The 14180-nt window shown below is 48.7% G+C and overlaps 1 protein-coding gene across 2 annotated transcripts in view; it reads left to right on the top strand.

The window, feature by feature from the left end:
• The window catches only part of Ec (ubiquitin specific peptidase echinus), a 58277-nt gene that overhangs the window by 33403 nt on the left and 10694 nt on the right, over positions 1 to 14180 (top strand). For both annotated transcript variants that reach the window (XM_077683375.1, XM_077683382.1), the window contains exons 3-12: positions 5747 to 5839; positions 7551 to 7685; positions 7912 to 8025; positions 8122 to 8204; positions 8296 to 8395; positions 8524 to 8581; positions 9022 to 9116; positions 9839 to 9991; positions 10721 to 10868; positions 12322 to 12961. In XM_077683375.1, the coding sequence (XP_077539501.1) occupies positions 5747 to 5839; positions 7551 to 7685; positions 7912 to 8025; positions 8122 to 8204; positions 8296 to 8395; positions 8524 to 8581; positions 9022 to 9116; positions 9839 to 9991; positions 10721 to 10868; positions 12322 to 12961 (1619 nt within the window). The remainder of the gene's footprint in view (positions 1 to 5746; positions 5840 to 7550; positions 7686 to 7911; positions 8026 to 8121; positions 8205 to 8295; positions 8396 to 8523; positions 8582 to 9021; positions 9117 to 9838; positions 9992 to 10720; positions 10869 to 12321; positions 12962 to 14180) is intronic.

A 14180-nucleotide genomic window follows, 5' to 3' on the forward strand; every position in this document is an offset into this window, starting at 1 on the left:
TACTGCTGATAGTAACAACAATAAAAAAAAAATCGCTAGCCTAAGGACACCGCTGCCAGCCGAAATTCAGGCCGGAGCAACGTTGCAAGCCGGCCGACCGCAAGCGAAGAAGCCTTTTGGAAGGCGCCCCTCGGATCGCCGCCGCGACTGCCACATCCGGCGCAACCACGGGCAAGGACGCCGATCCCCACCTGTCGCTGCCAGCCCCGCGTCTTCGCCCCGCTTCTTGGAGACGCCCGCCGGAAGCTGAGAGAGGTTTAAAGGGACTGCCGAGCAAGAAAGGGCGGGGAGGGAGCGAAGAAAGCGGCCGACGCGCCCCTTCCCACGGAGCACGCACCCGCGCAGCTGTTACCTCCTCGGTGTGCTTCGCTCGTGCTGATTTCCTCTCCTACCATTCTTTTCGTTCTCGCCGTGGCTTTCGGCCGAACCCTGAGAACAGAAACGCAGCTAAAAAAAGAACAAAGCTGCGGCGAAGACCGCACGCTGTCGAGATCGACTGCTCACGCTTTGTATCTCACAGCAGATGACGTTCCGGCTGCCCTGGTTCCACACTTATCCGTGCGAATCAGCACTGGATGCAACACCGGCGCACATTGTTTGCTGAAGAATCGTAATTAGCGTTATGACGGTAATATAACCTTCGTGAATGACTACTACAAGCGCGTTGCAGACTTATCAGCCAGAACAAGCCGTGTGCAGGCTGTCAGCAACGGCCGCCCCTACGACTTCATGTTCAGGCTGACAACGTCGCGAAAAAGACACAGAGAGTTTGGCCTGCCTTGTATTTGTGCGAGCAAGTGTGGTGCCGGACTTGTGGAGGCCGTCGGTGGCAGGCAGCTCGGTTGTCATTCTAGGGCCTCCGTGTAGGAGGCCATCCGTCGCGCTCAAGGCTGCCCCCGCCGCGGAGGCGCGCCGCTTTGCATTCGTGCTGGCACTGGGCAAGAAATGGCCTCGCAGTGCCCGTCAGCCTTACGGAAACGAAATCTTCGGAACGTACGTGTCCTGGGACACCTGAAGCGGTGCACATCCCCGTCTTTCGACTTGTTTCGAAATAGAACGTGCTGTCCAAATTAATGTCTACTTTTTATGGCAACTCGAGTCTTGTTTGTGAGACAAAAGCTTGCACCAGGCTTCAAAAACAAACAACAACAAAAAACAGAAGTACTCTGCGATCTGGACCCGCAAATTTCGGCACTTTTTTGCTCATGCACGGACATTTAATTTGCCCAGGAGGCGGATCTGTCATCATATAGGCTGAACTGAGTAAGCATTGCAAAGGGCCTTTCAAGGCAACGTGCCGTTGGCCCTATGATAACCTAGCACCGCTGAGGTGCCGTATGAATCAACTGGGCGATCTGCACTGGCAAAGCACTAATGATACTTCAGTGCTGATTCGTCTTCTGTGCTCGACTAGTTCCATCGTGCGACGTATGGTCGCTGGTGCGTGCACACCGTGGCCTGCCAGTCGACTGCTTCGCGTCCGAGGCTTTGTAGCTGACCCCCTGGGCGGCAGCAACATATGGACGGAGCGCGTCGTAGAAAAGGCGGCCGCACGAGAGCACGCTCCAAGATGGCGGCCGAGGCTCTCCGGCCAGAGGCGGCCTTTCTTCGCGCGCCGCAAAGTGGAAGAAGAGGAGGAGGGCGAGGGCAGAAAACAGGTCCGTCGGGCGCAGGTTGCTTTTTGGCTGGTTTTGGACGGAGGGAGGAAGAAAGCTTCTTTCTTCTCCTCGCAAGCGTCTCGGAGCGAGGCTGCAGTGGCGCCGAGGGGCTTCAGGTGACCGACGACGGGTTACCGCAGCGAGGGACCGTACACCAAATGTGCTGCTGCCGCATCCTCTGGCCAGTCAGCCGATGCGCGCATTTGGCGGAGCGCTGGACGCAGAATCCTAAGGTTGTTCTGGCTGCCCGCGCCCCCTCTATGACCGGCTTGGTTGCCTCGTGTGGTAAAATTTTCTGCCGACGCATTAATCAGAGGAAAGTGCGCATGCGTAATGACGAAGTGGAGCAGTTTTTTTTTTTTTTTTTGCTAGTCCCGCCCAACCTTTTGAAATGGTCATTAGCAGCGTGCTTGCAAACACGCCCGTGCACAACTGCCTACACTGAGTCAGGGCTAAATGCAACTGCATGTTAACGGCAATAAATGTCGCGCCGCAAGTATTTATTTTTTCTTAAAGGGCTGTATGTTAGGCGCCAACCGTCTGCATCGCCGTCATAACCCGCTCCTCACAAACGGACAAGGATGCGCGGGATGACAGACAGTGGTGGATGAGTAGACTGAATTATCTCTCTTGATCCCGCTCTTGCTGCCGGATGGCTGTCCCTCTCTTGGGAGGCAACAAAGTGTTCGCTCTTCATTAACGTCGTCGTCGAACTCAGGCGGAGTGTGCCCGTGAGGGTATATGAATATATCTTCGAAAGAAAAGCTAACCTGCGATGCACCGTCTACGGCTGCTGAGACCGAGGAAAATCGCATCCTTCGCCTTTTCGTGGAAAAAGCATTCACCTCGCCAAATGGGAGGCGTTCGCAGTGCCACCATGAGCGCTCACTGATGTGGACTGTCCGCCTTTGTGTGACCATTGTTCTTTAAAGCTTTAGGCGTCCGGCACGCTCCACCTGTGCGATTGCTCCGTTTTGTTGTTATTTTTTGGCGCGGTTGTAGCGGCGCAGGCGAGAGTGACGGTGGCAACCCGCGAGGCGTGACGGCAGAAGGTAGGTTAGGTGGGCTTGGACGTGGACCCACCTGCGCGCATCAAGCGTGAAACGCACGGCCGTGCGTGCTCTCCTCTCTCCTGCACAGGAAGGGGGGGGGGGGGGGGGGGGAAACCGCGGAGAAGCATTGCGAGTAAGCACCGAAGTCGGAATAAGGCGGGGGCCGGTAAAAGTGGCCGCCGTGCGCGTCATGGCCGCCCGCTCCACCTCATCGAAGACGACGCCGGCCGGTGATGGCCGCCCGAAAACAGGCGCGCTTCCTCGCAGGCAAGATTGAGACATCAGCGGCAGACGTGACACAGCGCGCCCCCCTCTCCCCCGCGCGTCTCTGGTGGTCTCCCGGGCTTCCAACCAGCCCCGGAGGTCTTATTACCAGACTGCGATGATTAAGGTGAACGGCAGAGGGGGACGTCACTACCACGGAGACGCTGTGTGGCCGGCGATCCATTTGCTGTCGCAGACCAACCCGCGAACAGATTGCCTCGGTTCACTACAGGCTCGTCCAATGACACGGGGGGCCGCCCTCTCTCCCATCTTCGTCCCCCTCTTTCCTGCCCAAAGACGGCAAATGTTGGCTCTATTATTCACGACTGCACTTCTGCTAACAGCCGAGTGGGAGTTTAGAGTGTGATCACGGCAAATAAAAGTCATTTTGCTTCTGCGCTGTGTTTGCGTGCACTTTGAAATGCGTCATTATTTCTTGTATTGAATGCCCGTGTGCACGAGATTTCGGCGCACGTTAAAGATCCCCAGGTGGTCAAAATTAATCTGGAGCCCTCCACTACGGCGTGCCTCATCGCCTGCGTTGCGTCGGCGCGTTAAACCCCACAATCAATCAAATCAATCAATTTCTTGTATGGACTTACAGAAATTTGACCGTGGAATGGGGCACAAGGGATTAGACCCACATCAGTGACACTTTTTGTGTACCCGACTGCATTTATTAAAATGATGAGTGGATCTGACCGATCAGCACAAAACGGGCAGTGCTGGATTACTCTCAGCCCTCAGGCCTTGTCAATAATGTGGGCCTGCTGCACCGTCTGTCCGTCAGGTGAAGGACCTGAAGCCTAGCCTGATCTAGTGGCTCTAGGACCAACTACCATGCCACCGCTCAATACTTCCGCCAGAGGCATATTGAGTAAGGTCCCTCAAAATACAGGATTCTCAATGTTGAGCCTACTGCTACACTGCGGTCCTCAGTTTCCCTCCCTGACGTTGAAACATGTGAAAATAAAATATCTGATTGTGTCTCGAGCAGTCCGCTTGCAATTTGGGACTGATAATCAAGGAGGCCCATTCTCTGACATACTGCTTGGTCTGAATAGATAAGGGAACCCTTTGAAAAAAAGGAAAAAAGCTGTGCAATTTCTAGGGGAAAAAATCTTTTAGTTTTTTATGTCCTTGAAAAATTGGGAAATTGGCTGGTCACACACAAAATGAAAACCTGAGTTTGCATAAGTTTTCAACGTAAAAATGCTGAGACAGTAGGCTACTTACTTACCTTAGTAAATTTCCAAAGCCCAAGAGCGTTTGATACGAGCTAAGTTGATCCCTGAGAGCAAGCACAATTGGTCTCTGACTCGACTGCACCGGCTCAGCTGGTGGGGGCAGCTGGGGTCTTTGATTTGCCAATGCAGATCACAGCTCCAGCATTGCAATGTCCGCACATTCGCTATCCGATTTACTGTCAGTGCCAGCACGGCGAGCGCAGACCAAGTTGAGGGCTTCATTACTTTCTCAGAATAGGAGGTGCAAGCCTAGACGAAGCAACAGTTTCAAGCAGCTCAAGGATTTTATTTCCAAATTTTATGCCCACCCCCCCTCCCCCCAAAAATTAGCAGTGGCTTAGCTCGGCTATGCCAGGATATACGTAGCGTGAGCTAAGGTTCATCTGGTTATTCTTAGCTTTCCTGGTTGTCTAGGATTAACTTGATTATCATGCTTACTGCTGCTTCAATGACACTCACACGGTACACGCATTATGTGACACATATATATTTATCAAGCGGCTCCGGCGCTGCATCACCAATCGCCCCAGACCTAAGCTGGTTCCACAGGTGCACGCCGCTGTTGCTGTGACACCCGACCACCCTTCGCATGGTCATCAAGTGGACCGGGCCGCCACGTGCGGAACTGAGGTCGGCAAAGACACTGGGCGCGTGGGGTGTGTGAGAGACGGCGGGCAGCGAGCAACGTTCTGTGTGCTGTGTGGCGTCACTGCTCCTCGCGCATGTGCAGCGCGGCTCTCCCGGAGCCACGCAAAACTGCTCAACCTCGGCGAGTGTAGCTCACGCTACAAAAGGATGGTGAAATATATTTCTCCCAGAAACACAGTTTCTGAAAATTTCTGTAAGCCCCTGTTTAAATGGTTGTTCACTCTTTCCTACATATGCTTCAGAGATATTCACAATTTTTCGGGGTGTCACATGCAGCATATTGCTCATAACATGGGGTTTCTTTTCATGGCAGCAGTGAAAATGCTAACCATTTTCGCTGTGATAACTATAGCAAAGAACAGTGCTAAAAAAAAAGGAAAGCAGACTATGCATGATGTGCCTGCTGTGTAGAGTTAATCCCAGGGCAGCACTGTCTGCTGGCACAGTATACTCAAGGGCCCCGTCAAGGCATCACCCAGCCACACAAAACGCAGTCTGGATCTACCTGTGCAGCTCGGTCATAAAAATGTTCTTAGAGGTAAAAAATGTGTTGCGCTATAAGTCGTTTAGTTTGAATCTTGCTACAATGGGGTGCACTAGAATTCTTCTAGGTACTTTTATGAATGCTCTTTGAGCTGGACATTTGTTTTACACTTGTTACTGTGCTGTTATTGTAGCTGGGCTTTGGTTGCCCAACCTGACTGCATTCGATTGGGTGCAGCAAATGCCCAACGGACTATGAGAGCTCACCTAAACAATAATTCTGTACATATTCCCAAAGCGGCTCTCAAGGACGGGCCAAAACAATCTAATTCTGCCGACGGACCATTTTACATGGTTTTAACTTTTGTGCTTGTTCTTTTTTACAATTTTTCAGGTCTTATGGCACTTGGATATATTTAGGAGAAGCTTCCGAGACTTGAGTGGGCACATATGCATGACAGACTCCTGCATCTTCTGTGCTCTGAAGGTGAGTTATAAAGGTAGCTTTTGCTTGTTCAGGATGAACACTTATAGGCTTGAAATTGGTATTAAACTTTCTAAACTATGGCACGTCAGGATGAGAAATGGCCTGTGAGCAGGAGTAACAAGTTTGGAGAAACCGCCTGCTTTGTACAGCTGTCGATTATATTTTGGAAAGTGCACACCGGCATGCACAGGCAATGTCGATCAGCAACGCCTGGTTCAGGATGACGTGTGCCTGAGTGACGCAATCCTTTGTTAGCCATTTTGGCTGCCCCTGCCACTGTGGTTGCTTGTGCTGCCAGGAGTGTTGTTGGCGGCACCAGTCCCGGCTGTGAAGTGAACGAAGAGATGGCGTCGCTCAGGGCACGCTGCTGCTCCGTCGTCCGTTTGTCGGCTTTGTTATTGCTCTGTCAACTGCCACATGCACATTGTGCATTTCATGCTTGTGGCCTCTGCGTCAGTGTAGGAAGCTTGTCACCAGCGATGAGGGCAGTCCTGTAGTACCGTCTTCATAGTTCAAGTGGTCATGAATTGTGATTAGCTGAACAACCTAAGCAGGGTGGATTAGTTTGGTGTGAATATTGGATGTGAAGCATTTCTGCATGGACATTGGTGGTGTTCTTCGTCAGTGGGTGTGCAGCTCTACAGCTCCTTAAAAAATGCACAGTAATACTACTAGTACTACCACTACTATTACTACTACCACTATCAGTGGTGGTGGAAATGGTGGTAAATGTTTATTAGCAATACTGGCAGTAGTATTGTTGGTGGTTGTAGTGATAGTAGTAGTATTGGCTGTAGCTATAGTAGTGGTGTAGTACTGGTGAAAGTGGGGCTATTGCTGGGGGTAGTAGGGGGATTAGTAGCAATGGTTTTTGGTAGTGGCAGTAGTAGTCTCAGTGGTAGTGTGAAAGGCACACTGCTATGAAGGCCACTTTGAACCACCACAACTGGGGAGTAGCATTTAGCCTTTGTGGCACATTCAAGGCAATTTACTTACTGGCAGAGCATGGCTTCACCAATGTGGTGCCATGGCCCGTTCTTTTTGAAAGCAAAAGTCCTCACTGTCTGTTTGCCAGAAAAAAAGTAATGTTCTGCCAAAAATGTGTTGTGGAAGCCATTAAATGCATTGCTACTTATTGCTTAGTGCTTCCATACGCAGTAAAGTTACTGAAAGCCCAGAGCGAACCTTATTAAACCACAGTATTGTCATGTTGCAGCAGGACAACTGAGGTGAACAGGGTAGATGAGACAATGATTTAATGGATGGCCATGAGAACACGAGCCTAGGGTTGCGTGCTGGGCTCCACTTTCTTGTCTTCAGAGGATCAGGCTTTGCAGTGTGCACCACTGCCAGCTTCTTCCTCTTCTCTTCACAGTATTAATAGAAGTAATACTTAGGCAAAACTGCCTTACTTTCAAAGTCTCGAGAGATACCCATGCACTGCATTCCATTTTCACACTTAGTGCAGATGAAAGTATATAAAGGAAACACTGGCAGGAGGAACCCATTGAAGGGCATTTTGTGAATGACAGGTTTTCAGCCTGAGCAAAGTAATCAAGAATTCTAATCGTACTATAACTACTTGTGCCAATTTATATCTTCGTAAGTGAATCATGGCACCGATTTTGTGTGGTGTCAGGTAGGACACAGGTGTCTTTGTGTTTTCGGTTGTGTAATGTGATTTCAACTGGACTCGTGACGCTGTTTGCAGGAACTCTTCGCCCAGTTCCAGTACAGCCAAGAGTCTGCCCTTCCACCTGATGCTTTACGTCGGGCATTGGCAGAAACCTTCTTTGACCAGAGGAGATTTCAATTGGGCTTCATGGATGATGCTGCAGAATGCTTCGTAAGTGAATTGCCTGAGCTATACAAGACCTTTCAGAAGGTCAATGATGACCGACTGTGACTGCAGCGAAAGAGCTCGATCAATTGCGCTCTCCTCTTTGCTACTATTGCTTGAAAGCACACGTGAAAGGAAGCTTGTGGCTAAACAAAAGCAGTTCTGCACTGGTCTGCCTAATATTCACACATCTGGGTCCCTAACACATCTTACGGCACCTCTATTTTTCTAGGAGAATATCCTTCAGCGCATTCACTTTCATATTGCAAGCCAAGAAGTTGAAGATATGTGTAGTGTTGGTCACTGCATTCCTCACCAGAAGTTTGCCATGACACTTGTGGAACAGGTGAATACGGACATTGCCAAGTTTCACTGACGTGCATGTGGTTTTCCTCTCTCGAGAGGCCCCCGTTGTTCATGGGCACAATACCTCTGTTTTCAGACTGTGTGTCACATCTGTGGAGCATCGTCAGAGCCACTGCCATTTACTCAGATGGTTCACTATGTCTCGGCTTCCGCATTATGGTACGGTATTAGTGCAGCAGTGTGTATGGTGGTTCACATTCTTGCCCCCGTCGAGGCTTCATCGTATGCAATTCCGCATTTGTCATTTCAGCTTGCAGGCATCTATTGTACATGCTAAGGAGCAAAAGCCAGTATCATTTGGCGAGCTGCTGCGGAAAGCAGGTGGAATGGGTGACATCAGAGATTGCCCGGTAAGACACACACATAGTGTCCTTGCCCTCTGTGTTTCTGTGTGTTGGTGCTGTCCACCTATCTGGGAAAAAGTTGAACATTTCAGTAATTCGGTATGTGCATTTTTTTTTTCTTTTTCTGTTTTCAGAGCACTTGCGGAGCCAAAATTCAGATATGCAAAACCCTCATGAACAGACCCGACATAGGTAAGGTGCAGGCCGTGAAACCAGCCTTTCAGATATGCCATATAAAACCCTTTTGAGTCTGCTTCACCACACTGCACCTTAGTGACAAATCATTGCAACTGAATGAGCAGAGTAGGCCAATGTCAAGGCCCAGTGTGCAATTTGCCACAAAAAAATGGTGTCTGCGCTGTGACAGGATGCAATACAAACATGACATCTTGTATTGCGTGACGCCGCAGTGCAGATCACAGTTTTGGGTCAGGTCATGCGTCTGGCATCAATTATTCGTTAAATTTACTCTCCCCCTGGATGCAGCAATTGGTCACTCAGGTGCAGTGTACCAAGCAGACCCGTAGATTTTTAGGGTTCATGGTGTTACCCCAATGTTCAATACAATACTGAGTGTATGGTATTGCCTCAGTGTTCAGTACTGACGCCTGCTCCCTCGAAACTCGTTACAGTGAGTCTTGGCTTGGTCTGGGACTCCGAGAGGCCAAGTGTTGACCACATTGTGGATGTTCTCGACAGCATCGGGATGACTGTAAATATGGACGAGGTAATTTCACGGTTTTGCTTGCCTGTCATTGGTTTATGTGCTGACTGCCCAATGAAATGCTGTGACTGTGGCACTTTATTGGGACAAACGGTTAACAATAAAGAAGCATTCAACTTGTCCCTCAACACATAGTGACATGAGCCATTGTTTAAAGTTTCCTTTGTAGGTTTCTCCTGTTATACATGGTTTTACAATGGGGAGGTTGTGAAGTGCACATTTTGAAAGGAGTACAGTGCTTTTTTCTGCTCACTTCTGTGAATGCGATACACAAGCACGCAAGGCAGACTTGATGATAAGCTCAAGCGGAAGTACTACTTTTGGTGGATAAGCTAAAACGTGACACTGGGCCAACAAAGGAGCTTTTAATAGTAACCTAGCTTCCTGGTGTGCAAGTAGGCAACCCAGTGGAGCTTGAATGTTACTACCAACAGCTCAAACATAGCCATTGGTCACCCAGTTAAAAATACCTTTATTGCTGACATTGATGTCCTGCTGGAGGAAAAATAAAAAGTACTTGTGTACACTCAGAGGATGTGACACTTCTATGGAATGACCAGAATAATGAAAAGAGCAGGCACTTTCTGTCACTATATGAAAACAGCATCAGTAGTAGTATGAGAAAATAGCAAGTGTTGCATGCCAGAGCAGCCCATTGGGGATGAGCTGCATTATTCACTGCTGCACAACTGCACTCACAGGTAACCTTCGCACCCTTTTTTCAGATGTTTCACAAAGTGGTGGACAGCAGATGGGCCAGTACAGTGACACATCATCTTGTTGGCATTGTGACCTACTACGGCAAACATTACTCCACATTTTTCTTCCACACCAAGCTCTGTGTGTGGATATACTTCGATGATGCCACTGTGCGAGAGGCAAGTCGTCTCTTTCTCATTTTACTTTTATTAGCCAAGGTTTCTTGTATTGTGTATCTCCCACTTCGCGTATGAAAATGTGAGATCCTGTTTTACCATACTTCATAAAGACTAAGCCCCAGTTTCGCTTCCTGTTAGACTGCACCTATTTGAAATAGTAAGCCTACAAGCAGCCAGTTTTTTGTGCTGTCCTTTGAAGTAGTCACAAATTATTGTGAAGGAAGCAATTAATTTTAAATTCATACCTTTGATCACAACTAACTCGGCCGTGGCAGCGTCATTTCCTGTGGTACAAGAAGAGTGAAACACAAATGCCCAATCTTCCAAATGGAGTAAATTTGCCTGTTGTTTTTTCAGTGTTCTATTCAGCCTTCATTGTGCCTAGTTGTGACCCCCACTAAATTTCCAGAGCACAGTTCCAGAGTGCTCGTGTCTGTTTGCCCTCTCTGTCCAAGTTTTTCGCGCTGTTTCCTGAGGTGTCATGTGTACCCAACTAGCCCAAAGTCAAGCTTTAGTACAGTTTACAAAGCGCTGATGTACAAGTTGAAACCAAAGAGAAATTTCATCAGTTGCCTCTCTCAAATTTGGGGCACCAGCATGGCGGTACTCAACTGTATGGTCTGTTATCTAACCATGTTTTCTGCGTTGGCTAAGAATGTTGTGAGCTGTTGGGTCCTCTTTCTGTAGCACGCTGTAATACTTTTGTGTATCTGTTTATTGTTTGTCCAGATTGGCCCTCACTGGCAGCAGGTGGTGGACAAGTGCCGGAGAGGTCACTTCCAACCTCTTCTCCTGCTCTATGCGAACCCAAACGGAACTCCCGTATCCACCGCTAGTGCACCCACCTCTGTGATACACTACATGTCGGAACACAAAAGTGAGCCCAAAGGAATTCTATTAGTATTGAATTTTCTATTTTATAGGGTGCCTGCTTGTTGGTGGTACAGTAGACTCGCGATAATTCAAACCCTGATAATTCGTACTTTCGGTTAATTAAAAAAAATTTGAATTGTTGGTTGGCCCGCTATCCTTTCATTGTATTTCAAAGTTGCTTAATTCAACCGTCATTCGGTTCATCTGTGCTTTTTGCGTGTCCATGTTGGAAAATATCTACTGCTTTCCCATAACTATTTGAAAATTTGCATGCTTACGTAATCTTAACAGAGGAAAAATGAAAAATAAGCACCTCAAGCCTTCAAGGAAAAGAGCGTGGCTAGTGAACAAACGTTTGAAACGATGCACAAGTAAGGTAGAATGTGAGGTTTCTCAACTTTCTGGCCCTATTTACTGTTGTCACGATGCAAATGAGAAACCAAAACAACGAGCAGGCCTCAAAAAACATTCACACATGATTGAGAGCGTACAGTTGTCAAACCGGTGAAAACCACGTGAGCCACTGTCGCAAAAACAAAAAGAAAAACGACACGGCGGTTACGAAAGTGATGCGCATGGTATTCGGCTTGTGGACCTTGTGTGCAGTTAGGGTATAAAAATGCTTATAAAATAAAGAAATGTGATTAAAATCAATGCCTAATCATAATGTGTGCTGTCACTGTGCCCAGAGTTATATATGTGAGAACTTCTGATAATTCAAACAAAATCATGGGTCTCTTCGAGTTTGAATTATTGCGAGTCGACTGTATATGAATAGTGCTTTGATTTTTGATGTTGAGGCAGGCATGAAGTTGCCCTAATGTTCTGATGGCTTGTTTAAATGAATCATTGGGTTCAGTCAGGGGGTTAGGCAAGGAGGAATATATTATTGTGGTGGGACAAATAATTTGCTAACCATGTATTTTTTCATCTTATGAAGTATACTGTGCTACCGCTTGAGGGCACTTGAAGAAGGAATGTTTTTTACCACTTTCATACTTTTTGAGGCCTGCTACTGATAAAAGTAAGTTAAGCTGAAGCTATATACAGTCACACACACTTGACTTCTTGTATTTGTGTACGGTTCTACTTCTCATATTTATGGGCGTGTGGCATTGCAGGTACTCTCACACTTCATGTCAGAACACATAAATAAGTCAAATGTTTCAAGGTACATAAGGAATGAATGCGCAAGAAACTGGCTGCACTTTTGAGCAACCTGAGACTAGATGATGAAAATGCATTCATGTGCTTGCTGGAGTGCCTGTTGTGCAGTGGAAAAAGGAGGGAAGGATTGTTAGCATTTATTGTGGCAAAACAGGGAGGCACTAACTAGATGTGGGCTTTCGAGTTGCAGATGGACATTAAGTCATGGAGGGGTGCTGTTTCTATGAATGCTTGTGCAAAAGTGGATACATGACTCCATGGTTTTGGGCTGCCACACCTGTGTTCTGCAGGAAAGCAGACAGACTCGAAGCGGCCCGTGATGGAGAAGCACCGGTACAGCCACCAGGGTGGAAAGAAAGTCGAGCAGCCAGGAGCCAGCGGCTGCGGGGACGAGCTCTCCTGGGGCAGTCGGAGCGGGTATGGCAAGAAGGGCATCAGCATGGGCGGCCGCTCAGCTATGCAGGAGCCCCTCCCTGTCCTGGACATGGCTCACGGCATGAAGCCGAGGGCACGGACCTACTCAGACACGTCGATCATGTCAGAGCGCCACTTTGAGCCCGCTGGCTGCGACGGGCAGCAGCAGTGCACCGACAGCTTGCGCCGAATAGTCCGGCAGGGGCGTGGAGAAGGCGGCCCGGACCTGAATGGCACCTACATCAGTCGGCAGGCGGTGGAGAGTGTGCTCAGCCTTCAGCACCTGCAGAGGCAGCGAGCGCTCAATGGCACGACGGTGGTTCCAGGCAGCCGCAACAGCAGCAGCAGCCTGGAATCGTTCGAAACTTCTCTGCGGGACAAGGTGTCCGACTTCGTGGATGGTGCCTGCCGCCGCCGGGACTCAGGAAACTGGAGTGGCGACCGGAACAGTGCCAGTTCGGCCAGCAGCACTTCCCTCGACGGGCCTTACTACTACACCTCGGGGGGTGCCCGGAGGTGAGCATCCAGTTGAGAGTTAACAGGAGCGAGGAAGGGGCACTAGCAAATCTGCTGCTTTGTTAAATTATTGGGTTGGTACTGTTGGCTACTTACATGTGGCTTTTTTAGATGTGCGGGATGTCTATTGGCCACAGAATGGAAAGGAATGTCTGTCAGGGTGCCCAGGGGCCGTTTTATGAATGTAATATGAATTCCAAATCCTAGTGCTTGATTTTACTTACTTTCTTGATTTACTTACCGCAGATATATTTCTAATTCTTTGCCACAGTTTTCCCATTACAGCATTTCTGTATTTAAAGGAGTACTGACACCAATTTTCGGCGTTAATATTATTGCGCAGTTCGCTTCCTTTGCTCAACAGTATACCCTGGCTGAAATATGAGTGGCCTGCGATGTGAAGAACATACTTTAATTGGATCTCATTTATCGCGCCGACGGAACAGCACGCGGAGCGGCACTCAGCAAATGAACATCAGCGTGACATCATCCCGTGCTAGCCAAAAGAAGTGACGCGGACAGCGATCGTCAAAAACTCGTGACGTTACTTAACGCGCGCGGTCAACACCCTTTCAAGCAAAATAGAGAGGGTGTTGGCGCGGCTCCGTGAGCGGCGAGTGGGCGCCGGCACATTCACAAACGGGTGCACATAGCCAGAGCTACAGGCATAACTGCTGCCCAGAAAGGCACAGTTGGCAAAAATAAAGTTCCACACACGGGAAAGGAAGTGGTAATATAGCCCAGAATCGCAATAGAAGTCGTCATCAGGGCTTTTATTATTGAAAGCGGTCATCGACTTTCCACTGCAATGGTAGGCCTAGCCCCTTCAGGCAGCTCAGCCGTTCAGCTCCGGCGGCGGCACGCCCAAAACAACGCCCCCACCGGCCTCCGCAGTGTTTTGACGTCCGCACAAAGCGATGAGGTCATGCTGGGATTCTTTCATATGCGCCTTTCGGGATGAAAACGTGGGAATTTGAAACAAACGATTTCCAGGACGTTCAATGTAATTAATTATCGCACACTGGAGTATTTAAAGTGCTGTTTCGGGTTCGCCAGACCATTAAGCATTGATAAAATCAATAAAAGGGGAACATAAAATTTTCGTGTCAGTACTCCTTTAATACGTACTTACAAGCGCACCTTGATGTCATTTATCCTGCATTTAGTGGCACCCATTAGCCGATCAGCACATAGGGCACATGCAGTGGGAGTTGCAGTT

This window comes from Haemaphysalis longicornis, unplaced genomic scaffold (genome assembly GCF_048455015.1).
Source record: "Haemaphysalis longicornis isolate Haplotype H1 unplaced genomic scaffold, Haemaphysalis longicornis Haplotype H1 scaffold_1, whole genome shotgun sequence".
Lineage (NCBI taxonomy): Eukaryota > Metazoa > Arthropoda > Arachnida > Ixodida > Ixodidae > Haemaphysalis > Haemaphysalis longicornis.